Here is a 25,112-nt window from a genome sequence, read left to right as displayed (position 1 = left end):
GAGCAAGTACCGAGACTTGCTACTGCTAATACACATTCACAGACATTGTTGTACCCATAGCAGATCTATACAGGTGGAGCTGGGGAAGGTGGAGGGTTTCTGAAAGCGCACTGCAAACTGCTAACAGCAACACTACCGGTATTTGTTTTAATGTTTGAGCTCATTGGCCACTGATGCAACAATTACTGTAGCTGTGCTATGTTGATAATGACGTGATCGCTACCAAATAAGAAAAAGACTTATTAGCCTGCGGCATCTAGAATTTCATGCCAGAACTAGGTAATTTTGAAACGATTTTTAAAAAACACCTTTTTTGAAGTTTTATTTTTCAGTGACCCACAAGCTGATTGGCCTCTGCTGATCATGCAGCCAATGAGATTGCTTGCTTAACATTTAAATAGCCTGCTGTAGGATAGATCTGCAACGTGCTATCAGCGTTCCTCTGAATCCCTCCACCTCCCCCAGCTCCACCTGCCTAGATCTGCTATAGGATTTATGCAAAACGAGAAAGCATCGATATGAGTACTGATTATGATTTGCAAGGATGCTTACTGGTGTCCTCTTGTGGCCACCATGAGTCCTTGCCTTGGATGTCACAACATTGAAGATTTTGAGGGGTTTTTTGCAGTTTAGTTTCAATAAATGAGGAGGACGTTTTAAATTCTAAAAGTTACAGTATGTTTTTTTTTTTTTTTTTAATGTATGAAATTAACTCTTATTTTTTTTATTTTCACTTTTTTTTTTTTTTTTTTAAGTGCATTGCTCTTAATACGCTTAATATCCCACAATGCAAAAGTGCATTGCTCTTAATACGCTTAATATCCCACAATGCGTTTAACGTAAGTTTACATAAAGAATGACGGCAGATTTGATTTTTAACATGATCGGACTGCCCAAAGTCTTGAAAAATGTGATGAATAATGACAAAATATCTATTTCCAAAATTATTGGAACTTGATGAGGTCGTATGACAACAATATAGCATACTACATTCATCATGGAATGATGTAATGGTTTCATTTACTATCTTTTTTAAAGAGTAGTTTGTGGTAAACAGTGCATACTGCACACTAGACATCAATAGATATGAGTTGTTGTGAGGTCAGTGGTAACACATGCACCACTGTCAGTGACCTAGAGGACTGTTGAGACGCATGTGCTGTCTGTCTGTTGGTAAAGTGAGATGAAGCATTTATTCTGTGCTGTCCTCCTGAGAACAGAGAGAGAAGGACATGCTCGCATCCTACCGATTGGCTTCCCTCAGTCAAACGCTGGCTGTCTGCTCAGCATGTTAAACAGCCACGCACACACACACATCCTGCATCACTCCTCAGACTCAAGCCTGACAGATGGTAATTATGAACAGTGCTTTTGCAAAAGGTCTGCAATAATTTTCATGAAGCCCAGGGGTGTCATTTCTCACCAGGGGCAATGGCAGTGTATGAATATAAATATACAGTAAATAAATATTAAACAGAGCAAGAGTGAGTGTTTACATGCAGCTCCTTAACTCGTCAGTTCACACTCGCCGCTGACACACACAGTCAGGTCTCGTTGACAACACGCCTGTCTGACCTTTAACCTTCCTCGGATAAGTTAACCGTACAAGTTAAACTGTTTGCTCACTATTTGACCTCTATTTTTTATTTTTTTTTTTACCCCATTGCCTATTTTATTTAGTCATTTTATTTTTTATCATAAACCTCAAATTTTGTTAGATGTATGTGTAAATAAGTAAATAAAATAATTCGGCAGTGGGACAAGAAAAAAATATATTAATATTAGGGTCTTAGTATCTTATGCAGTCTCAAGAAAATTGATCTTGTTTTTTAGATATTTTAATTTAATTTATTTTTATTCTGTATTTATTTATTTTTTACTGTACAACAAGACAAGAACTACTGGTTTAGCAATTTATTTATTTTATTTATTTTTTGCTGCACAGTTCTATACCCAGTGTTACATGTCTGTTTTCTCATGTTCATGAGTTTATATCACACCAAAATAGTCTCTAGATACCTTCATTAATTAAAAGATGTTTTATAACCTACATTTTTCCTTTCCAGTCAATTTGATACAACCCATTTAAAGTGCCTCGTTTGACAAGTACAGTAATTAAAGTGAGATCATTTTATCTTTCAGATGGTGTAATGTCTAAACAATAGAATATTTTTGAGTTGTTCTGCTGTTACTGGCCAGTTTAGATCAAAATAATCTTAATTTCTTCTAAGTGACCGTAATCACTGTTTCCGTGTAGTCAAATGGACAAAGTAACCAGGAGCGTTACCTGATCCCAGACAAGCCAACCTAACATATTACCTCCCTTTTGTCGTGGAGGGACAAATCATGCAGGCTTAGGAATTAAAGGAACGTCCTGGGTTAAAAACTGGTTAAGCTCTATTGACAGCATTATTTTGTTACATGCTGTTGATTACCACAGAAACTAATTTCATCTTGTCCCCCAGTTAGAACAAAGAAAAATCGAGTTTACAGCCATATGGTTATAACAGGAGTCGTTGAAACAAAATATTACAGAGGGTTTAAAGTGCCTCTATGATGTTTTTTGAGTATTACCTTTCATGCTGTGTGTAATATAGCTGTTTGTGAATGTGAAATGTCTGCAAAGTTTTAAAGATCAAAGTGCACAACAAAGAAAAGACAGAATTGATTCTGAACTTCCTGTTACATACCTATGTAACGTTGTAACAAATTTGCATAATGCAGAGACGTTTACAAGTCTTTTATCTGGAGTCCGAGTCAAGTCTGAAGTCTTAATCAAATCCTATGTTTGATCCTAGTTGTAATATATAGACAAAATTATATGATCTTTCTATAATCTGTTTTATTTAAAATTAAGGTCATATGATGTAAGGGATAATGTACATCCAGTTTGTTGCTTTATAATCCATTACAATGTACAAAACAGTTGTCCTGGCAACGAGTAGTCATTTTCAATACAGTCGCTAAACGGACACAAGATGGCGCCCGTGAGTCACGGTTTGTTATACAGCAGATTGTTATACAGATTTGTTGTTATTGACAACAGTCATTATCAGAAAATATCAAACCTCGGAATGTTTAAGAATGTCAATTGAAAACTCTACACATGCTGAATGTGATACATTAAAATATGAGCTTTAAGTAATAAATGGATTAACATCTCTTTCTATCTCTCTCTCTTATGGACACACATTAAGATATAGAAAAGCTGCAAATAATACGAAGATTTGATAAAACGTAGTGCTAGATTTTTTTTTTTCATATTTTACCAGGCTGGCAATTCAAAAGAGCCATGCAGCTACACCACAGAGTAATAGCTAACGTTAGTTGTGTGAGTTAATGTGACTAACCTTTGTGGATGCGGTCTCATAAAATTTGATGATGTTGTTCCGGAGTCTTTAATTGTTTTCCCATATTCTGTGCGTCTAGCTGATCTGACGTGATAATAAACCCAAACGAAAGAACATATGGCACGGTGGCTCCCGTCATGTTGCATGGGACTCTTATTATGACATTTCGGAGTTTATGCGCACGGACATACGTAATCAAATTCTATGACAAGAGTCCGATATACCACGACACGTAAGTAAATATATGTGACGCAGATATTATAAAACCATTTAAACGCAACACAAATTCTTTATTTATTATATCATTAGTTATGGGTTAAAGAGTCGTTTTGAAAATATTCCGAGTCTTTTGTGCCGAGTCAAGTCTGAAGTCATTTCAGGTCGAGTCCGAGTCCGAGTCTGAAGCATAACGTTAGACTGTAAAAAAAGAAGTCTGAACTGAAGAGGTCTGAAGTCTGTTAAAATGCGACTCGAGTCCGAGTCTCTAACTCGAGTGCCCATCTCTGGCATAATGCCAGCATATGGTCATTATTGGCTGTTCGCGAACAACATCTACTTTGACCTGCCCTCAAACTCTGTAATTGTAGCCGAGGCCTGGAAGAGTCAAATCCACTTTGCATGCACTTTCAAAGGATGAGGACTCGTGCTGGGACTGATACAGAGAAACTGACGCCATTGTTTGTGTCACTGTGTTTTAAGCACTGAGGAAGCTGAAATTCAGGGTATTGCAGTAGACCAATCAAAACAGACTGGGTTTTGAGAGACTGAATATTCAAACATACTGTTTTCAGACACTTTGAGAAATGGGGTGATGTGCAATTTGTATTATGAGAAAATGTAAGTATTATATACGTATAAGCATTTGACCTTGGATGCAAGTAAATCTATTGTAGGAGACCTCCAAAACAACCTCCGAAACTTTTAAATAGCATAATAGGAGCATTTTAAAAGCAGAAATAGGAAGCTGATTTTTGTTATGGACATTTAAAAAATAATAATAATAATAATGTAAGCGCATTTAAAATATGAGCTGAACATTTCTGCTTTTAAACCCTCCAAAATGCCTTGCCCAATAGACTTCCAATATAACTGGAAACTGTTTTCCTGGAGCATCAAAAACGGAAAAAAATGTTTGCTTTTATTTCGAAATGGCATTTAGCTGTGTATGTGTTCAAGTACCGGACATGCCATGATTCAACCGTTCTAAGGCCCAGAGGAATGAAAGGACAAGGACAAACAATGTAGGCTAATTTATTGATGATAAATATAGAATTTCAAGAAATTTCCTGTAGACTTATGATGTAAAATGAGTCACTGCTGTATGAGCTAATTTTTGTATCATTGTTTAGTTTAAGTGCCTTAGCAATAAATGACTGTCAGCATGCTTGCTTGCATTATTAGCCAATTAGAAAACCTGGAGATGTATGGGGTTTTGTAAAGATGTGTGGTCAATAAATTGGTAAGGCATGCTATGATCCTGAGACACAAATTGAGTTTTATGTATGAAGATGCACAGACTCCAAACCATTGTGTGGTGAGAGGTTTATTTTAACCTCTAGATGAGCTGAATTCAGAGATGAGGTTCCTCATTGTCTCGATGGGTCTTGGACCCTTTGGCTTTGCATTCAATGCCAGCCTGTATCATACAGTATCAGGGCCGCCTGTCAATGTTTGACCTTCCTGTGGTCCTTTCATAGAACAAAAAATGCCTCGGGTCTCTGGTATTTTTGCACAGGCCATTAGGAATACAAACACACAAGACAGCTAATCAGAAACACTGCTGGCTTGTTTTCAGAACTACTCCTGTCCTGAAACACTTGTTTATTGGTTCAAATCTTTGCTCACCCCAGAGACCCTTTGCATCACACTAAACTTTGAGCATGTGAAATGTTTTTTTTTTTTTCTCTCTTATTCCAGAACCACTTTAAATCTAACAAAATATGAATTAGTGAAAGTGTTAAAACTATTGGGTTGTAAATCTAATTTATTTTATGAAAAATATTATCAATTGGAAAATTTTTGCACAAATTATCTGTGTAAAATAATCTGTTATTATTAACTGTCACATCATTTCCACCTGCAGATGCATTTTTGTTTAAAATAGATCACAATTCTGAATAGACAACTAAACAAAATAACATGTCATTTACTAGAGTTGCTGGCAAAACGTTAATTGCTTCAGTCTTTTCTTTTATTTCTAAATAATTTGAATAAATTGTTTTTCAAATGTCAGTTTGAATGAATGATTCAGTGACTCACTAATTAAGACTTCACTTGCTTCGTGGATGAATCAGAGTTTTTGAGCAAATCTCTTGAATGAATGATTCAATGACTCACTCATAAAAGGTGTGTTCAACTTGAAGCGGCACTGCGCGAGAGCCTTTCGAAAGCATGCAGAGCCGTCTGAAAATTAATCTCTTGAATGAATGATTCAGTGACTCATTCATAAAGACTTCACTTGCTTCATTACAGGATGAATCAATGTTTTAGAACGAATCTCTTGAATTAATTGACAAATACATTTTTAACAGTCACTTGTCGCCACCTACTGGTGTAACGATGTAATTGATACAATCTTTATTTGAGGCATCAAGTTACTTTCAAAAGGTGATTTACTCTATTTTGATCACTACCACAGACGCCAGTGTTTATATCTGAAATGTAAACTTTTATCAAAATATTTGTCAAAGATTTAATGGACATAAACAAACCGTTGTCATTTAGGAAGTAGATTGCTTGGGTGTTTGAATCGAGAACGTGATCTTTTAACGATTAATTGTTTAGCTGTAATGTATAAAAGTTAATGTAAGAGAAAATGTTAGCCGTGAAATTAGCCTTTGCAAGAAAACAATGTTTAAAAAAAATAAAAATTGATTTAAACTGCATAATGTTTATCAAGGATTCATAAGATGTGGTAGAAATAATATTTGTTGGGGCAGAGAAAAATATGGATGGTTCCGAAAAATGTCAAAAACATCATAATACTTCTCCGATGCATGTACAATGTTGGAAAAGTTCTGTTTTAAGGGAGTTTTGTTGTTGTCTCAGTTTGTTTTATATGTGTGAGATATGTTTATAAGTCAACAGGGCCAAATGTTCTGACAGCACCTGCATTTACATGAGTATAAATAGAAATGAAAATGGCCTTGCATTTGCTGATTTTAGAGGGGTTTTGGACCCTTTATCAGCTGATCAGATTTGCCTGTTGGTTGGTTTAAAGTGGTCAGGCAGGGAGACCAACTAGACTATACAACTGCTGTTTTACCAAGTTGCAAGACCAGTGAACCATCTTGGTTTAAGTTGCTTTTCTCAGCAGGAGAGGCCAAAGTGAGAAGAGCAATTGTGTGGTCGAACTCATAGTAGAGCTATTCAGACTGTGTCCATTCTGCGTGGCTTTTATTACTGTTCACGAATGACCGTCTATCATCAGCTGGCCGTAAAAGACACTCTTCCCTCAGTGAGAACATTTCCTATAAATCTTCACGCAGGGATTCAGGATTACACAGGGGTTTGGTGGGGGTGCTGGTGCTTGACAAAGAGGACCAGAGGGAGAGGCTTTTTGCTTCACTGCACCTTTGAGCTCAGACAGAAAGAGAGTGTGTATGCACTATGCAGTGCTCCAATTTGCTCTTGTGAGCGGTGTGTGTGTGTCATCTCCGCCCGTTCACACAGGCAGTGGACTGTGACTGGACTCTGAGAACACTGTAGCATCTGCATACGTTTGTCCTGATAGTGCAAAGAGATCGCTTTGACAGACTCATAGTACAAGAGTTCAGACTCTCACTATCTGGCCACTGTTACACACGCAATGCGAGAGTGGATGTCTGTTTATCACAGCTGACGCGCAACAAAATCATGCTTCACAAAAAATAAAGTGCAGTTGATGAACAAATGACAAGGAAGCACAAAAAATGAATATACAGTACACAAGAGTAAATACAAACAAGTGTTCGTTGTCAGTCACCAACAGCACAGAAGCTCCAGGCAGTCAAACCCAGTGTACTCACATGAGTGGGATCAAAGCAGCCTCCACGTCTGTTTTCAGGCCTTCCCACTTAGCTCTCTCCAGCGCTGGAAAGCTTTTCTAATATAAACCGGGTACTAAAGCGCTTGCCCAGTCATAAACCTTTATTCCAGTGATATTCTTTTGAGCTCTTTTGTATTGTGTCCCATTTCTCGCTCTGCAGTTTTTTTTCTTATTATTTTCAAATCTTCATCTTGCTTGTTCTCTCTCCTTGACTGTCAAAAGTTCAAAATGCTGCAGCTAGATTTCTGAAGAGGCGTAAAAGATTCGATCACATTACACCCATCCTGAGATATCTATGGTTGCCCACCCATTACAGAATTGAGTATAAAATCCTACTACTTGTTTTTAAATCTTTAAAGGTGCCATCGAATTAAAAATTGAATTTACCTCGGCATAGTTGAATAACAAGAGTTCAGTACATGGAAATGACATACAGTGAGTCTCAAACACCATTGTTTCCTCCTTCTTATATAAATCTCATTTGTTTAAAAGACCTCCGAAGAACAGGTGAATCTCAACATAACACCGACTGTTACGTAACAGTCGGGATCATTAATATGTACGCCCCCAATATTTGCATATGCCAGCCCATGTTCAAGGCATTAGACAAGGGCAGCCAGTATTAACATCTGGATCTGTGCACAGCCGAATCATCAGACTAGGTAAGCAAGCAAGGACAATAGCGAAAAATGGCAGATGGAGCAATAATAACTGACATGATCCATGATATCATGATATTTTTAGTGATATTTGTAAATTGTCTTGCTTTCGTTAGCATGTTAAATGTACTGTTAAATGTAGTTAAAGTTACCATTGTTTATTACTGTATTCACGGAGACAAGAGCCGTCGCTATTTTCATTTTTAAACACTTTCAGTCTGTATAATGCATAAACACAACTTCATTCTTTATAAATCTCTCCAACAGTGTAGCATTAGCCACGGAGTATAGCCGCAAACTCATTCAGAATCAAATGTAAACATCCAAATAAATACTATACTCACATGATCTGATGTATGCATGCAGCATGCATGAAGAACACTTTGTAAAGATCCATTTTGAGGGTTATATTAGCTGTGTGAATTTTGTTTATGCTGTTTAAGGCAAGCGCGAGCTCTGGGGGCGGGGAGCGTGAGGATTTAAAGGGGCCGCAGCCTGAATCGGTGCATTTCTAATTATGCCCCAAAATAGGCAGTTAAAAAAATTTATTAAAAAAATCTATGGGGTATTTTGAGCTGAAACTTCACAGACATATTCAGGGGACACCTTAGACTTATATTACATCTTGTAAAAAAACGTTTGATGGCACCTTTAAATTATCGAGCTCCCTCCTATCTGACTAACCTACTTCACCCTTACACTCCTGTGAGAGGACTAAGATCAGAGGGAAAATTACTCCTAAAGATCCCCAGAACCCGTCTAAAGACAAGGGGTAATCGAGCTTTTGAAGTGGCTGGCCCAACACTCTGGAACAATCTTCCAAACTCTATTAGAATGGCTTCCATTTATCTGAGTTTAAATCAGATAAACTCAGTTTATCTGAGTTTAAATCATGCCTTAAAACTCATCTTTTCTCTCTTGCATTTTGTATGTAATATGTAGGTATTTGAGTATATGCATGTGTATATATGTATGTGTATATGTTTATACGTGTATGTATGTATGTATATATGTGTGTATATATGTGTGTGTATATATATATATATATATATATATATATATATATATATATATATATATATATATATATATATATATATATATAATATGTATATGTGTGTGCATATAGTGTGTATATTTCTCTGCCTTCTGTTCTTTGTCATTGAACTGTTTCTTGCATATTTTATGTACACTCCTCTCATTGTTGTACAGCACTTTGGACTTGAACTTGAACTTGAACCATCATACGCCCCCTAATGCTGATTGGTTAGACGTTTGTTGTTGGTCTCGGCCCGACTAACTTCCAAACAGTGTATTTGAAAATATTACTGAGTCCCCCTTTAACATTCCTTAATATTCTGAAATGTAAAATACATATCTATAGCAAAAGAAACATCAATGTTTAACAAAACAGATGAATATAAAACATTGATTTGTAAATGCACTAGTGTGCAGGCAAAGTTTTCACTGTATAAATTGATAGATGAATACTTACTGAAGCTAAAGTTATTCATTCAAGAGCAGTGAGTGACTTTCTCTTTGTCTTTTGTGGTTTTATTAATATTAATGGCATGAGCAGCAACCGAGGTTTATTTCTATTCTTCCATCTATTTGTGTATTAAAAAAAAAAAAAATTCTTGCTACGAGCACGTTACTGTCATAACTGTGACTTCACACAGCACTTATGTACTGTTGTTCTCATGTTGTTTTGATTGATTCTACTATTCTCATTTGTAAGTCGCTTTGGATAAAAGCGTCTGCTAAATGACTAAATGTAAATGTATTAGACTATTTATTAAACTGCTGTCCCTTCAAGACCGAATGCACTGATCTAATATACTTATACACATCAGATTTTCTCTCAACTTTTTACCTCCACTTAAGACATAAATGACTGTGTTTAAGTGAATACTCTCCAAGCTGGTCATTTTGACACATTTTTGTGTATATTTGATTGTTTAGACGTGCAACCGAAGCATAAAATATAATTTGCTAGTCTAAGGCCCTGTCCACACGAACTCGGGTATTTTCAAAACCACAGCTTTTTCTATGTGGTTTAGCCGTTCGTCCACATGCAAACACAGTATCCGGTAACTGAAACCAAACTTTTTTGAAAAATCCGGCCAGGGTGAAGATTTTTAGAAACTCTGGTTACAGCATTGTCGTGTAGATGGTGAAACCGGAGATTTTGGCCAGTGACATCGGAGTGCACACTATTTCCTTTGTTTGGCGTCAGATTGTGCACCGCTACCTTACGCAAGGTGAGTCTGTGCAATGAAGGACGTGGCCAAAATATTTCTGCTAATAACTGTGCCCCTAATAGGGCTTATAACATGTATACAGATACATGCGCAGTTTGCCCATTATATTGCAGAACAGAGGCGTTAGAATACAATACTATGCAGTCACTGCTTATTTAAAAAAAAAAAACATTTCTTTGAATGAATGTCTCATTGTATTGCATTTTCATGTAGACAGATTTATTTTTTTAAATCCATGCTTGTGTGGATGTGATTATTTTATTTTATTTTTTTTTAAACGAAGGAGGAAAAACTCTGCTTATAAAAATGCCCATGTACATGTGGACTAGGCCTAAGTTGAGGTCCGTTTAGGAGCACGCACACAGAAAGCCGCCTTAGGAAAGTGTCTTTTGCCTGGATTACTGTGCTTTTAATAATTATTTTTATTATCAAACACATCCCTCAATTTGGCATCATTAGACTGCATGTTACAAAAATCACCAATTTTGCTGATTCCGACGTTGTTACTTTTTGTTATTCTCACAATGGCAGTAAATTATTCAGAATTCTTTGATAATTGATAATTCTCAATAATTGATAAGTCAGTAATATTAATAATTAATACATTTAAGTTAAGTATGTATGTTGCTATATTTTACAATTTCTTTTAGTTTTTTCACACTTTTAATCAGTATTTTTTGATGAAATATCTTACTTAATATGAGGTTATGAAAACTGAATGCACAACAATTCTAAAACAATTTGAAAAATGCTGTTTTTTTATATAGTTTAAAGTGGCCACATGATCATTTAAACGTGGCCATTTTATTGCTTTTGATTAGCATTAGTGTCCTTCAAGTCCATTTAGTTTTTTTTTTTTTAATGTTTTTTTTTTTTTACATTTATTTAAAATGGAATTATTTAGTTTAAATATAATTACTTTATTTAATTATTTTAAATGCATTTAAAATGTGTTTAATGTTTTTATTTGAAATATATTTATTTTAAATTTAATTAATTCAGTTATTTTAAATGCATTTAATAAAGTGACACTGACAGATCACTGACAGATTTTTTTTTATTTCAATAAAAAAAATAATTAAATGAGGTTCTTATTTGCCATGCAACACTGGGGACATACTAGGGAAGGCTATTATTTCCATATTTCTCTCAAAATTGCATCATGAATTTCCAAATATTTTTGTCTTTTTCATGAAGCATCAACAAAAATGTCAACTTCTCAAATATAACTTAAAGCTTTTGGTGCTTTTTTTTTTTACTGATTGGATTGCTATAGCACAGAGCCCTCTAAAATGCAATCAAAACAGATAGCAATCTGATCACTCAGGAGGTGGTTTGGGAGGTGGCAATTACAGAGAAGAACAGAGACTGTGAGCTTTGGCATTACACCAAACACACTGCTATCTTTTGTGTGTGCTTGGTTCATTTTATGAAAAAGAAAAGGTTGTATTGGGGGGAAATGTCTTTTCCAGGTTGAGTAGACAAATTGTTTTACCTTTCCATGGAGCTCCTCTCAGGAATTTGAATGTGTCAGACTTGACCGAACTCAGAACAGTGTACAATATGCGCCAGTAAAATCACCACAGGATTGTGGTGTGATGGTCCCTTCTCTCCACAACAACTTCCCGAAGCACTCTCTCAATGCAGTTACTGGTGTTTGTTTTGAAAGAAAACACAGCATGCAATTCTAAATCCTTCATCTTTACAGCATTTAACTATGAACCCTGTGTATTGGAGTATCCAAAACCAAAAAATGGTTTCCTGACTCCATATATCGTGACTAACTGCTCAGTGTCACATCTGCCAGTATAAAAGATGCTCAGTTTGCATTGTTTAGAGACAGGACAGCATCTCAAAATGGATGCAGAAGTAAGATAGGAATTCATCTTCAGTGAGAAAGTGCCATCTATTGGCCGATAAAATCCTGTCCTGGTTGTGTGACATGATGTTCTGTGGCGAGTTACGGAACATTGATTTCATGTTTAGTGGCTGTAATTAAGTGGTAAGCCACCGTGTGTGATGTATGCAAACATGAGAACATTTGTGTAATGGAAGTTAGATCAAATAAGGGTTCAGAGACCGGTTTGACTGTGCAACATCACATTGCATCAAAACCACCAAGAAAATATAAAAATAAATAATAAAATAAGTGTGATATCTGCCGTGCTGGATGCTAGACTCATGCATCACAGTATGAATAAATCATGCATATTACAGCTTCAGATTGTTTATAATGTTTTCTGCTTAATTTGAAACGGGATTTTTTTTTTTCCCTTTGACTTGTCAAAACTTGATGTGTTTTTGAGTGTCAATGTCATTGCAGTTTAGTCTTTGCTACAAATTGTGATTTACTGGCCTGAAAAAGATCAGGAAAATATATAATAGTCAGGGAAGTGTCTGTTGAATGTCTGTCTGTTCAAAAATGTAATTAAAAATAACATACAATAACAGTAACATTTTAAAAGTACATCTTAAAGTACATTAAAATTAATATCTTGTGTTACCCCCTTTGAAGTTTGTTGACCCTTAGACAATATCATATGTGTATTCATATTTTGTATGCATATGTGTGATTGCTGTTGTTATTTTTCAGGGGGTGAAGGGTGACCCGGGTGTCGCAGGAGTCGATGGACTGAAGGGCGATAGAGGGGATCCTGTATGTAACGTCTCAGAGGCCTGATTAAAAATTCCATTACAGACACAGACATCAGATTTTTGTGTGTTGTGTTACCTCATAATACGTCCATCTCTTCTACCATTTCACTTGATAGGGTTTGCCTGGCCTGGAGGGAACCAGTGGATTAAAGGGGCAAAAGGTGTGTAATGCATGTTTTATTTGTTAGTTCTGTGCATATGTGCTGGAAGAAGGTTGATCTTTTCACTTGTTTGACAGATCTTTGTAGTCTCATGTGGACAGACTTTTGACTGACTGAGGTTCAGATTAAATGAATCCTGTGGTTCATTTGATTCAATCTCTTTGTGCTTGTGTCTCTTTTATTATTATTCCTTTAGGGTGAAGAAGGACCCAGAGGACCACCGGGCCCTGTGAGTACTGTACCAATTCAGCCAGAGGTTCTGATGCATGCAGATGCTTTGTACATAGTACATAGACACATCAGTCTTCATGCCATGAATGACTCCGACAAATGATTCAGAGCCAGTGCTCTAGGATTCATTTAAACTTTTCATTTTTATGAAGCCCCTAAAGGGACATGGTGATGGAAAAAAATGTGATGGGAGGAAAAATGTGTCAATGCTTTTGCGTTTTCTTGCAAAATTTTGGTAACACTTTATTTTAGGGTCTTTTAAAGGTGCCCTCGAATGAAAAATTTAATTTATCTTGGCATTGTTAAATAACAAGAGTTCAGTACATGGAAATGACATACAGTGAGTATCAAACTCCATTGTTTCCTCCTTCTTATATAAATCTCATTTGTTTAAAAGACCTCCGAAGAACAGGCGAATCTCAACATAACACCGACTGTTACGTAACAGTCGGGGTGTACGCCCCCAATATTTGCATATGCCAGCCCACGTTTCCAACATTATAAAAGGCATTAGACAAGGGCAGCCAGTATTAACGTCTGGATGTGCACAACCAAATCATCAGACTAGGTAAGCAAGCAAGAACAATAGCGAAAAAAGGCAGATGGAGCAATAATAACTGACATGATCCATGATAACATGATATTTTTAGTGATATTTGTAAACTGTCTTTCTAAATGTTTCATTAGCATTTTGCTAATGTACTGTTAAATGTGGTTAAAGTTACCATCGTTTCTTACTGTATTCACGGAGACAAGAGAGCCGTCGCTATTTTCATTTTTAAACACTTGCAGTCTGTATAATGCATAAACACAACTTCATTCTTTATAAATCTCTCCAACAGAGTAGCATTAGCCGTTAGCCACGGAGCACTATTAAACTCATTCAAAATCAGAAGTAAACAATATAACAGTAAACAATACTCACATAATCCGACGCGTGCATGCCGCATGCATGACGAACACTTTGTAAAGATCCATTTTGAGGGTTATATTAGCTGTGTAAACTTTAAGGCACTGTTCAAGGCAAGCGCGAGCTCTGTGGGCGTGGACCACGGGATTTAAAGGGGCTGCAGCATAAAATCGGCACGTTTATAATGATGCCCCAAAATAGGCAGTTAAAAAAAATTAATTAAAAAAAAATCTATGGGGTATTTTGATCTGAAACTTCACAGACACATTCAGGGGACACCTTAGACTTATATTACATCTTTTAAAAACATAATCTAGGGCACCTTTAACTAGTTGCTTATTAGCATGCATGTTACTAGAATAATGGCTATTTATTAGTAATTATTAAGCACATATTAATGCCTTATTCTGCATGACCTTATTCTACATTCTTAATCCTACCTAATACCTAAACTTAACAACTACCTTATTAGTCCTATTAATAAGCAGTAAATTAGGAGTTTATTGAGGGAAAAGTTGTAGTTAATGGATTATATGTGTTTCCTATACTAAAGTGTTACCATTTTTTTTTTTTTTTTTTTTTTTTTTGCGTTTCCTCGCAAAACTTTCGCATTCCACCGAGAAATCGAGGAACTTTCGCATTCCCTCACAAAACCTTTGCGTTCTCCCGGGAAACTTTGCGTTCCCTCACAAAATGTTTGCATTCCCCTGAGAAACTTTGCCTTCACTTGCAAAACCTTTGCGTTCCCGCACAAAACTTTTGCATTCCATCAAGAAACTGTTTAGTTCCACCGAGAAACCTTGCATTCCTCTGAGAATGTTGCTTTCGTCAACGAAAATTATGACTAAATATCGTCGTCAACGAACCTTTATCACGTGATGAAAACGAGACGCAACGTAAATGCTGGTCATGTGACGATGACGATATTTAAATGTATAATGCAATATTGTTGATGAATAAAAACGAGACTAAATGTGGTTTACAAAATAAAAACTATGCTAAAATGTCTCTTCATTTTCATTAACCAAAACGAGACGAGACAATGTTATAACGTTATTTTAGTCGCGTTATTATTATTATTTGGCAGTATTTCTGTTTCCTGTGCCTCACTTCAGAGGCTCCATCAGGTTGCACTGCGCAGACGCAGGCGACGTCAGCTGCGGTGAGTTTAGCGTAAATGACAACAAATAAAGTTAAGTCTCTTCCTCATGCATAATACTGCAATTATAATCTTATGCATACTACAGCGCAGTGATTGGATTAAATGAGCTTTATGTCATGAATATATATGTCAAGATTCGCTCGAAACGGTCTACGTCAGCATGTTCGACCATGCCCATTATGTCAGATTTTGTGATGCTGCTCCGACTCAGCTTTTCAAACAGGAAGACAGAAATCGCTATGAAAAATGCAAAAATAACTGTTTTTTCACTTATGAATAACATTGAGTACCTTTAGTGTTTTCAATGATGTGCAGCCTATACATATCTATTTACATCTCAAAAAAGTGTTTTGGGGTTTCATGACCCTTTAAGAATAATAAAATCAGCCTACATTATAGTTTAATGTTAAAGATATTAATATTACTAAAGTGAGTGAGTCTTATGTTTATTTTTATGTTTGTATGAAGGCTAAATACAAATAAAAGCTAAACATAAATTTGTACTGTTTTTATTTCTAAAATATTATATAGTTTTATAGGAAGAGATTTCATAGATTTGGCAAATTCATTTTTCAGACGTTTGTAGGTACAGACATCCGTTGTGGCCGTTCTTGGCAGTTTTTCTGAGGCTATTATATAGTTCATATCGATATCGGAATTATATCGTATCGACCGAAATTAAGAATTATATCGTGATATAAATTTTGGCCATATCGTCCAGCCCTAACTAAAACTAGACTAAAATAGTCATGGATAATTCTGACTAAAATAAGACTAAAATGCTCAGACTTTTAGTCGACTGAAACTTTTCTAGACTAAAAAGAGTATGAACGTGACTAAAACTAATAAAAACTAAAATGAGCTTGACACAAAGACTAGACTAAAACTAAAATTAAAACAGGCCGCCAAAAACAACACTACGAGAAGGTTTGTGTTCCCTTACAAAAACTTTGCGTACGCTCACAAAATGTTTCCGTTTCCCTGATAAACTTTGCGTTCCTTCACAAAACCTTCACGTTCCCCCGAGAAACTTTGCATTCCTTCACAAAACCTTTGCGTTTCCTCATAAAAACTTTTACATTCCACCAAGAAACTTTTACCTTCCACTGAGAAACTTTGCGTTCCCTAACAAAACCTTTACGTTCCTCCGAGAAGCTTTTCGTTCCCTCACAAAAAATTTGCGTACGCTCGCAAAATGTTTCTGTTCCCCTGAGAAACGTTGCCTTCACTCACAAAACTTTTGCGTTCCCCTGAGAAACTTTGCGTTCGAAAATTGCAAAAATTGCAAAATTGAAAAATATTTTTTCCTCTCATCTCGTAGTTTTTCCATCACCATGTCCCTTTAAGGGCTCCATACATTTTAAACTGTTGTTGGTAGAAAATGTCATGGGTGCAAAACTAGTGTAAACAAATGTTTATTTATACTACCATTCAAACGTTTAGAGTCTCTAAGATTCTAAGACAAAGATAACTGTGTAATATATTTTAAAATCTGAATTTTCAGCATCACGTCACATGATCCTTCAGAAATCATTCTAATGCTGATTTGCTGCTCAGAAAATCATTTCTTATCAATGTTGAAAAGAAAACAGTTGTGCTGCTCAGCATTTTTGTGTAAACAATGATTTTCAAGACTCTTTGATGAATAGAAAGTTTAAATAAGAGCATTTATATGAAATATGTATGTTTGTAAAAGCTTTTACTGTCTCTTTTGATCAATTTAATGCATCCTTGCTGAATGAAAGTAATAATTCCTTTAAAAAATGTTACTGACCTCAAACTTTTAAACAGTAGTGTGTTAAAATGCAGAAATCGCTTATCGATTACTTGTATATTCTGCTTAATAAAATATTTTCTTACCCACGTTTCATTAAAAGATCACTTGAATGACTTGAAGCACGGTCAGTGCTTAATTTTCATACTAAATTCAATTTAATTTGAACTTCAATGTTTATTTGAAAAGACACACGTTAAAGGAGTACAATTCGCTCCCATTCAGACATTCAGGAAGACACGTCCACGTGAAAATGCGATCTAGGATTTCTTTACTACTTGTTCGTTCTGGCTTTTATGTTCATCCACGTTGAAATGAACTACCAGCACCAACACATTTTCTAGTACGGACAGTGGAGAGTTTACTGCATCAATGCAGCACTGTTCATCGGCTTCATCTCTGCTGACTGGCCACTAATAAGAAAGCCTTTGAGAGCTGGGAAGCCAAAAGCTTTTTGGTTGCACTTAGCAAGAAATTTGCAGGTTTGGAACAGCATCGCCGGTGTCAATTAAATCAAAGGGGGGAGACGAAAGGTGCGATTTGACAGCAGGGCACAAAATCAATTGATACTGCACTGCTGTGTGAATCTCTAGCTAAATGGGAAAAGTGAGATGACTGTGGCCCTTTTAAACCAATTTACAAAGATTCAGGAAGACTAAAGAATTTTTTTTTTTTCCCCTCCTGTTCTGAAATGGCTAATTACGATGATGGGTGACTCAAATATGAACTGGCTTTTAAGAGTTTGATTATTCTCTCATGGATCCTCTCTAGTTTGTAATTTGATTGTAGCTGGCTCTGAATGGAGCATGTTGTTTAGAGCTAGTTCTCTTTTAATTAAGGATGTGTAATTAATGCTTTTTTTCTGTCCAAGGAAAAAAGTCTTTGAACAACTGTAACCTAAATCCCATTTCAAGATTTTAATTACATTCTTGTTATATGGTAATTAGCCATTTTTCTGAGCTCACACTAGAGTAAGTCAATGTATGGTTGTGCACAACTGACTTCAATGGATTGTTTTTTTTTATTTTATGATGATGTATTGCACATCATAGCACTTTTTCAAAACCTAGTGAGCTGCCTACCATAAATTAGTTTCACTGCTGAGTGCTGATACAGGTCCAAAAGGTATACACAGATCAGGCATAACATTATGAGCACTGACAGGTGAAGTGAATAACACTGATTATCTCTTCATCACGGCACCTGTTAGTGGGTGGGATATATTAGGCTGCAAGTGAACATTTTGTCCTCAAAGTTGATGTGTTAGAAGCAGGAAAAATGGGTAAGCGTAAGGATTTGAGCGAGTTTGACAAGGGTCAAATTGTGATGGCTAGACGACTGGGTCAGAGCATCTCCAAAACTGCAGCTCTTGTGGGGTGTTGCAGGTCTGCAGTGGGCAGTATCTATCAAAAGGGATCCAAGGAAGGACGGGGCCAAAGAATATACACTAACAAGAAGCGACACTCAATAGAAGGTTCCATTGCAACACCGGCGCCCAGCAGCGGCCCTGCGTTTCCGCCATTTTGTGGTGAAAGCGAGTCGTCAGTCCACTAGTTTCTATGGCAATATCAGCTGCTTTGTTAAAAAAAAAAAAAAAAAAAAACATGCATTAAAGCTGAAATCCAACCTGAATGATGACAACACAGAATAAAATGCTATCACTAGTGATCATCAAATCCTTTTAACAGTTTATTTTACACATTTTGTGTTTAAGTCTTCCACTTTTTTCACAAAACCTTTGCTCTTTAGAAACCCAGTCAGTTTGGGTTAAAATTCTTTGAAGTTCAAGTATTAGCATTATAAACACTGAATTAATACCAACATATGAAATTAAACTAAGGACATGCATCAGAAAAATTGGGAATGTTGGACAATAAACATAAGAATATAACAGCTTGATTTTGCAGTGTTGTCTAATGTCCTTTAACCTGTTAACTGTCACCCCCACTTTTTTTTTTTTTTTTTTTTTTTAGAAAAAAAAAAAAAAAAATGCACTATCCAAACTTAAATAGTTGTAATTCAAGAATACTTTGGAGTATAGACATAAGGCTGGTCTTGTTTTAAAGATGGCAGATTATTGTAGAAGTGAAATGACTTATGTAAGTGAAACAGAAAAAAAGTTATAGAAGTTTAAGTTTATGAAAATGTAAAATGTAAAAATATAATATTTTATATAAAATATAAAATATATATTTTACAAAACAAGTTTTACTTTAAAACTGCAAGGAAATCAAAGCCAAAAATCTGAACAAGTTGTGTTCCAAATTTCAGGTTGATATCTCAAAAAATGAGCTTTCAGTAAGATTTTGTTTGGGTGCAGTACCACACTTTTTCACTAGATGACAACCAAGCTCCATTGGTGACCATATAAAGGCGCCTCCATTTCCATATATGGTTTGAGTGATCTGAACCATATATTTCCATTATTTTCATACAATTTATGAAGTAGACATCCTATATAGAAGTAGTATGGGAAGTTTGGCAGAATTTGATATGAATTCAGCCTCTAATAAACATAAAAATAACATGTTTGTGGGTTATAGATCGCCGCCACAATCATAAATGTATTTTTTTTTTCCTATTAAAAACATTTTCAGACCTTTTTTTCTCAAAAAATTGAATGGATGTTATCTTTTGAACTCTTGGCATGAAAAAAAAAAACATGTTTCAACCAATCTTTAATGATTTTTCATGTTCATCGCTATTTCAAAATAAAGGTCTGAACATGCCTAATGAGTATGAAAATATGCTTGTTGCAAATTGATAAATTACTGCTCCTCTGTAATTTATTTTGAACGGTGGGCCCCGTGACCATTAACAGGTTAAAGCAAAAGTGTCCAAAAGTGTGAATTATGCGGTAACGGACACAGCAATGCATCATGTATTATAATAAGATCATTATGTTTGTAGCGTGATCCATTAAAACATACAATATACAATATATTTCAATTCAGATAGTGGAGTAATACTATTATTATTCCATTAGGTCTGATCTATATTGTTCGCTGCAAACATGATGATCTTAAATTTATTAATTATTAATTTACTATTATTAATAAATGTGTAAAGTTGCATAAAATGGAAATACTCAATAAAGTAGGCTAACTACGTTACCTCAGATGGAGGATTGGTTGGATTCCACAACTGGTCAAATAAAACGTATATAAGACAATACAACATTTACTGTAAGAGCCATACAATTTACTGGTGACTTAAAAAACTGTTCTATTGCGCTTCTGATTTGGCAGTGAAATTCGCTGATTTTGGGTGCGTGAGATGTGAAGGATTCTATGGTCCAGTTAGTATTTTCACCCCATAATAGAGTGCCCCAGGGATGACGCGTTTTTGTAGGCCAACCCGGAAGTTAGCGGCGCACGGGTTCCCTCGGTTGAAAGCCTATGCATTTTTCCCATAGACTTTTGGAAAATCGCAGAAAATAAGCTCTGTGTTTAACAAAGGGTTATGACACTTACACATTTTGTCTATCAAGATAATCTTTACAAGTTAACACAACATTTATAGATTTTGAAGCCTAAATAAAGTCGTCAGATATAAAAGGCTAACAGTAGGCTATAAACGGACTACAGCACACCATGGTCGCGGATCAACGTCGTCGTCACCACCAAGCGTCCTCAAACTTTATTTAGAAAACAACTTTATTTCAAAACATGCTCGCAGATTATGATCTGCGCTGTTATTAATACTTATCCACTTTTTCATGAGAAATGCTGTCCAAATGTCCCGTTTTTAATGATGATGTCTAAAGTCCCTGCCAAAGGAAGTAGTCCCTTTTAGCAATTTGTTAGCAACCGCCGATTTTAAGACACAGTAAAAGTTTATAAAAAAATCACAAGTTGGTTATAACTGGTGTGTTTTATGTCATAGATCAAAACATGAAAGTATTTAGAGGCTTTGTTAACCACAGACCTTATTTCAGGCAATTTAGCAAAAACCCATTCAAAAAACCCATAGACTTGACGGCGTTGGAACCGGAAGTCCTAAAATGCTAACTCGCTTCTGGGTTTTGCCTACAAAAATGCGTCATCCCTGAGGTACTCTATAGCGGCCGCGCTACCGGAGCGCCATCTAGTGACTGTTGCCCAAAAAATATCAGAGTGTCGCCTTTTGGGGTCTATACTCTTTGACGGGGTTGTGCGTATGGGGCTGCATAGCCGCAGACCAGTCAGGGTGCCCATGCTGACCCCTGTCAATTATTTATGAGTCTAGTTTCAAATCAGTCAGTTGTGAGGTTCCATTTCACTTTGGATGTCTTAGAGCGCAACTTCCTATGCAGGGATTATAATGCTAGGAAGCCCACTAGGTTTTGGAGCAGAGCTCATATATTTTGCATGCTTTTATTCAGCACAATGAACTAATGAACAAGAAAAAAAAATCTACATTTTGTTCTCTAGACCAACTTTGTCTTGAAGTTACTGTTGTTTCATCTTTATTCATGTAGTACTGTAAATGAATCCACAGATACATCCAATGAAACAATCTGTCTTTCACCATTGACTGAAAGCCGTCAGAATGATTGACAGGCTACTAAACCTGCTGAGCACTGGTAGATAATGTATAAATGGAAAGCCCTAAAGCAGATAGAGAATTCACCTCCACGTGCCTTGAAGAGGGTCTGTATTTGCTGGGCTCTTGTTGCAGTAAAAGGCTCTTGCCATTTTAAATGTCATAAACCCTGGATTAATGTTAATCTCTCATGCAGAGGCCATCCAGACAGAGAGAGAGGAAGCTTCCGTTTTATTTTTGTGTGGAGATGTTGATGTTTTCACTGAACTGAGATCTGAGAGCGGAGCCTGAGAAAACATTAAATCGTAACTGACGGGTCCATTCTAGCACATGCACCCTGCAGCTGCCGTCAGTGTTGCCTCTTATGATGGTTAATATCAATATTAAAGATTGTCTTTTTTCTTTATTCAGGTCATGACAGCACATGGACTGAGACTTCTTTCTGGACCTGTAAGTTTAGTGGTGTCTGATGGCAAATTTACACAGCAAAGGTGGCACAGAAACTCTTCTGAAATGGCATTTACACCTGCTCAGAGGTGGCATAAATGCATTTACACAGCAATTATAACTGTAAACCTTGATACTAGGGGCTGAAGTGGGTCAGAGCAGGCATAATGTCTTTAAAGGCTTTTTTGCGGTATTTCGTCTTTAAACAGAAATTTCGTCTTCAGCAGGGTAAAGATGTCTTTTCCACTAGTAAAAATGCTTCTGCTTTGCATTTAAAAAAAAAAATATTTTACAATTAATTTGAATTAATAATAATAATAAATAAATAAAATAATGTTTTTAGCTTAACAAGAAGTACAGTCAAACCAAAATTTATTCAGACGCCTTGAACATTTCATTCATTAATATAGTTTATTCACTATAGTTTAAAAAAAATGGTTATAAAATATGACAGGATCTCAGAGTTAAACTGTGCCAGAAAAATTAATCTTAATTATGTCAGATTACACTTAAGCAAAACATGGTCAGGTTAAAGTTTCTGAATAATTTTTGATTCCAAATTTTTATCAATTTTACTGGTAGTCCACTGTATGAAGAATGTTTGGGTATAATTGTCACGGAAGTCCAGGAAACAAGATCCATTTGCAGCATTTTATTGGGGAAATCCAGAAACGTAATCCATAGACAGGCAAGGGTCAGAATCCATAAAGGCAGTCCATACAAAAAACACGAAACATGAAAACCAAAAACCAAAACGGAGAACCGGGAAACCATACATGAAAACACCATAACAAGAGCAGAGACAAACCAGGTATAAATAGACAAACACTAATGAACAAACACAAAACAGCTGGTTGCAATGACAAGGTGTAATGAGTCCGGGAAGTGAGTATGGGTAATGTAGTCCAATGGGTGAAAACAAGAGTCCGGGATGGAGTGCCCTCTAGTGGCTGATTAGGGCACTCTCACTAGTGATCATGACAATAATATGTCACAGTTTATTACTTTATTTTGCCATCCTCACTTACATAAATGAACTATAGTGCCCTGCACCCACTAGTAAAAATATATCAAAAATGTCTGAATGATTTTAGGTGGAACTGTACATTTTAACTTTTATACTATTTTGTAAATGCAAATCTATGATGAAATATTAACAGAAAATTATTTAAAAATAAAAATAGTGAAAATACATCATAAATTTACATCATAATGTTTCTTAAAAGCTTAAAACTTTCATATTTTTATTGATTTAACCCTAACATTTTCCAGGTTTCAATTAGATTTACATTTGCAATGCATTTCGAAATGATTTTCAGTCATATGAGCTGTTTTAATAACTTGCTGTTATATCCTGCTGTGCTCTTTAGAAATATAACCATGTATTTCTTCCATTAATAACCTCTGTGCATTATTTTGTTTGTTTCCTCTCTCTATAATCTATGAGGGGGAAGGAGGTGAGAAAGGCCAGAAAGGAGAGAAAGGAGACCAGGTTAGTAGCCACACATTAAAGGGATAGTTCACCCAAAAATGAAAATTCTGTCATCATTTACTCACCCTCGAGTTGTTCCAAACCTGTATTTCTTTCTTTCTTCTGCCAAAATATTTTAGAAGATATTTTGAAGAATATGGGTAACCAAAAATTTTAGGGAAAAAAAATACTACGCATGTCAATGGAGCCCATCAAGTGTTTGGTTACAGACATTCTTCAAAATATCTTCTTTTGTGTTCAGCAGAAGAAAAAAAATAAATACAGGTATGGAACAACTTGAGGGTGAGTAAATGATGACAGAATTTTCATTTTTGGGTGAACTATCCCTTTAACATTGTTTGTCATGCCTTCATAACAGTTTGTAAGATCATTAAAAAGTTGAACTACTGCCGGATGGTGTTTTAAAAAAGTTTTTGAAGCCTTGTCTCAAAAAATATAAAAACTGTGCTACAATGGCTACAATGGACAGCCAATCAAAACACTCAATCCGGCTTTCTCTTTGATCTGTCAGATGTTAGTAGAGGTATAAAGGTTTTAAAAGGAGGGACTGTGAGGTATTTTAAAAGCATGGCCACATAAAAAGATGTTTTTCGACCTTGGAAGTCTTGTTTTACTGTATGTCCTCTTGAAAATGTGATTTCAAGCACTGCGGTCATCATGTTCTTTTCTTTCACCAGGGTGAAAAAGGTTCTGAAGGCTCACAAGGTCTACAGGTAAATAAAGTCTAAGAAAAATGTTGTGCAATTTTTGGCATTATGCACATCAAAGGAACAGATTGTAAAGCAGTCAGCATGTTACTGAGAAATTAAACTTTAAATGAACTCTCTTTATTTTTCTTCATTCCAACAATGGTGCCATTTGTGCACTGCCTATGTCCTCATGATACAATTAGCTTAGTCACATAATACATTTAGTGTGTAATGGAAAAAAAAAAAAAAAATAGTTCATCAAAATTATTTCTTTTTCTGTAATGCAGAGTCTTCCCTATTACGGAAGAGGATTAGGGCCAAGCAATAATAAAACAATAAAACCATCTTGAGATTAAAGTTGTTAAATTTTGAGAAAAAACTCTTTATGACAATAAAGTCATTAAATTACGAGAAAAAAAGTTGTTAAATTATGAGAACAAATGCGTAATTTAACGAATTTGTTCTCGTAATTTAACAACTTTTTTCTCATAATTTAATGTTTATTCTCAACATTTTATCTCGACTTTTTGTCTCGAAATTTAACGACATTTTTCTCATAATTTAATGAATTTGTTCTCGTAATTTAACGACTTTTTTCACGTAATTTAATGACTTTATTCTCAACATTTTATCTCAACTTTTTTCTCGTAATTTAACGAATTTGTTCTCGTAATTTAACAACTTTTTTCTCATAATTTAATGACTTTATTCTCAACATATTATCTCAACTTTTTCTCGTAATTTAACAAATTTGTTCTCGTAATTTAACA

General features: G+C 35.5%; 1 protein-coding gene across 4 annotated transcripts in view; it reads left to right on the top strand.

Annotated features, from left to right (window-relative positions):
• LOC125277342 (collagen alpha-1(XIX) chain) overlaps window positions 1-25,112 on the top strand; it is a 230,833-nt gene that overhangs the window by 127,335 nt on the left and 78,386 nt on the right. For all 4 annotated transcript variants that reach the window (XM_048205749.1, XM_048205748.1, XM_048205746.1 and 1 more), the window contains 6 exons: window positions 12,891-12,953; window positions 13,069-13,113; window positions 13,310-13,342; window positions 22,126-22,164; window positions 23,609-23,653; window positions 24,331-24,366. In XM_048205749.1, the coding sequence (XP_048061706.1) occupies window positions 12,891-12,953; window positions 13,069-13,113; window positions 13,310-13,342; window positions 22,126-22,164; window positions 23,609-23,653; window positions 24,331-24,366 (261 nt within the window). The remainder of the gene's footprint in view (window positions 1-12,890; window positions 12,954-13,068; window positions 13,114-13,309; window positions 13,343-22,125; window positions 22,165-23,608; window positions 23,654-24,330; window positions 24,367-25,112) is intronic.

Source organism: Megalobrama amblycephala, linkage group LG10 (genome assembly GCF_018812025.1).
Source record: "Megalobrama amblycephala isolate DHTTF-2021 linkage group LG10, ASM1881202v1, whole genome shotgun sequence".
Lineage (NCBI taxonomy): Eukaryota > Metazoa > Chordata > Actinopteri > Cypriniformes > Xenocyprididae > Megalobrama > Megalobrama amblycephala.
The sequence above is the reverse complement of the archived record's forward strand: the minus strand, read 5'-3'. Positions and strand labels throughout refer to the sequence as shown.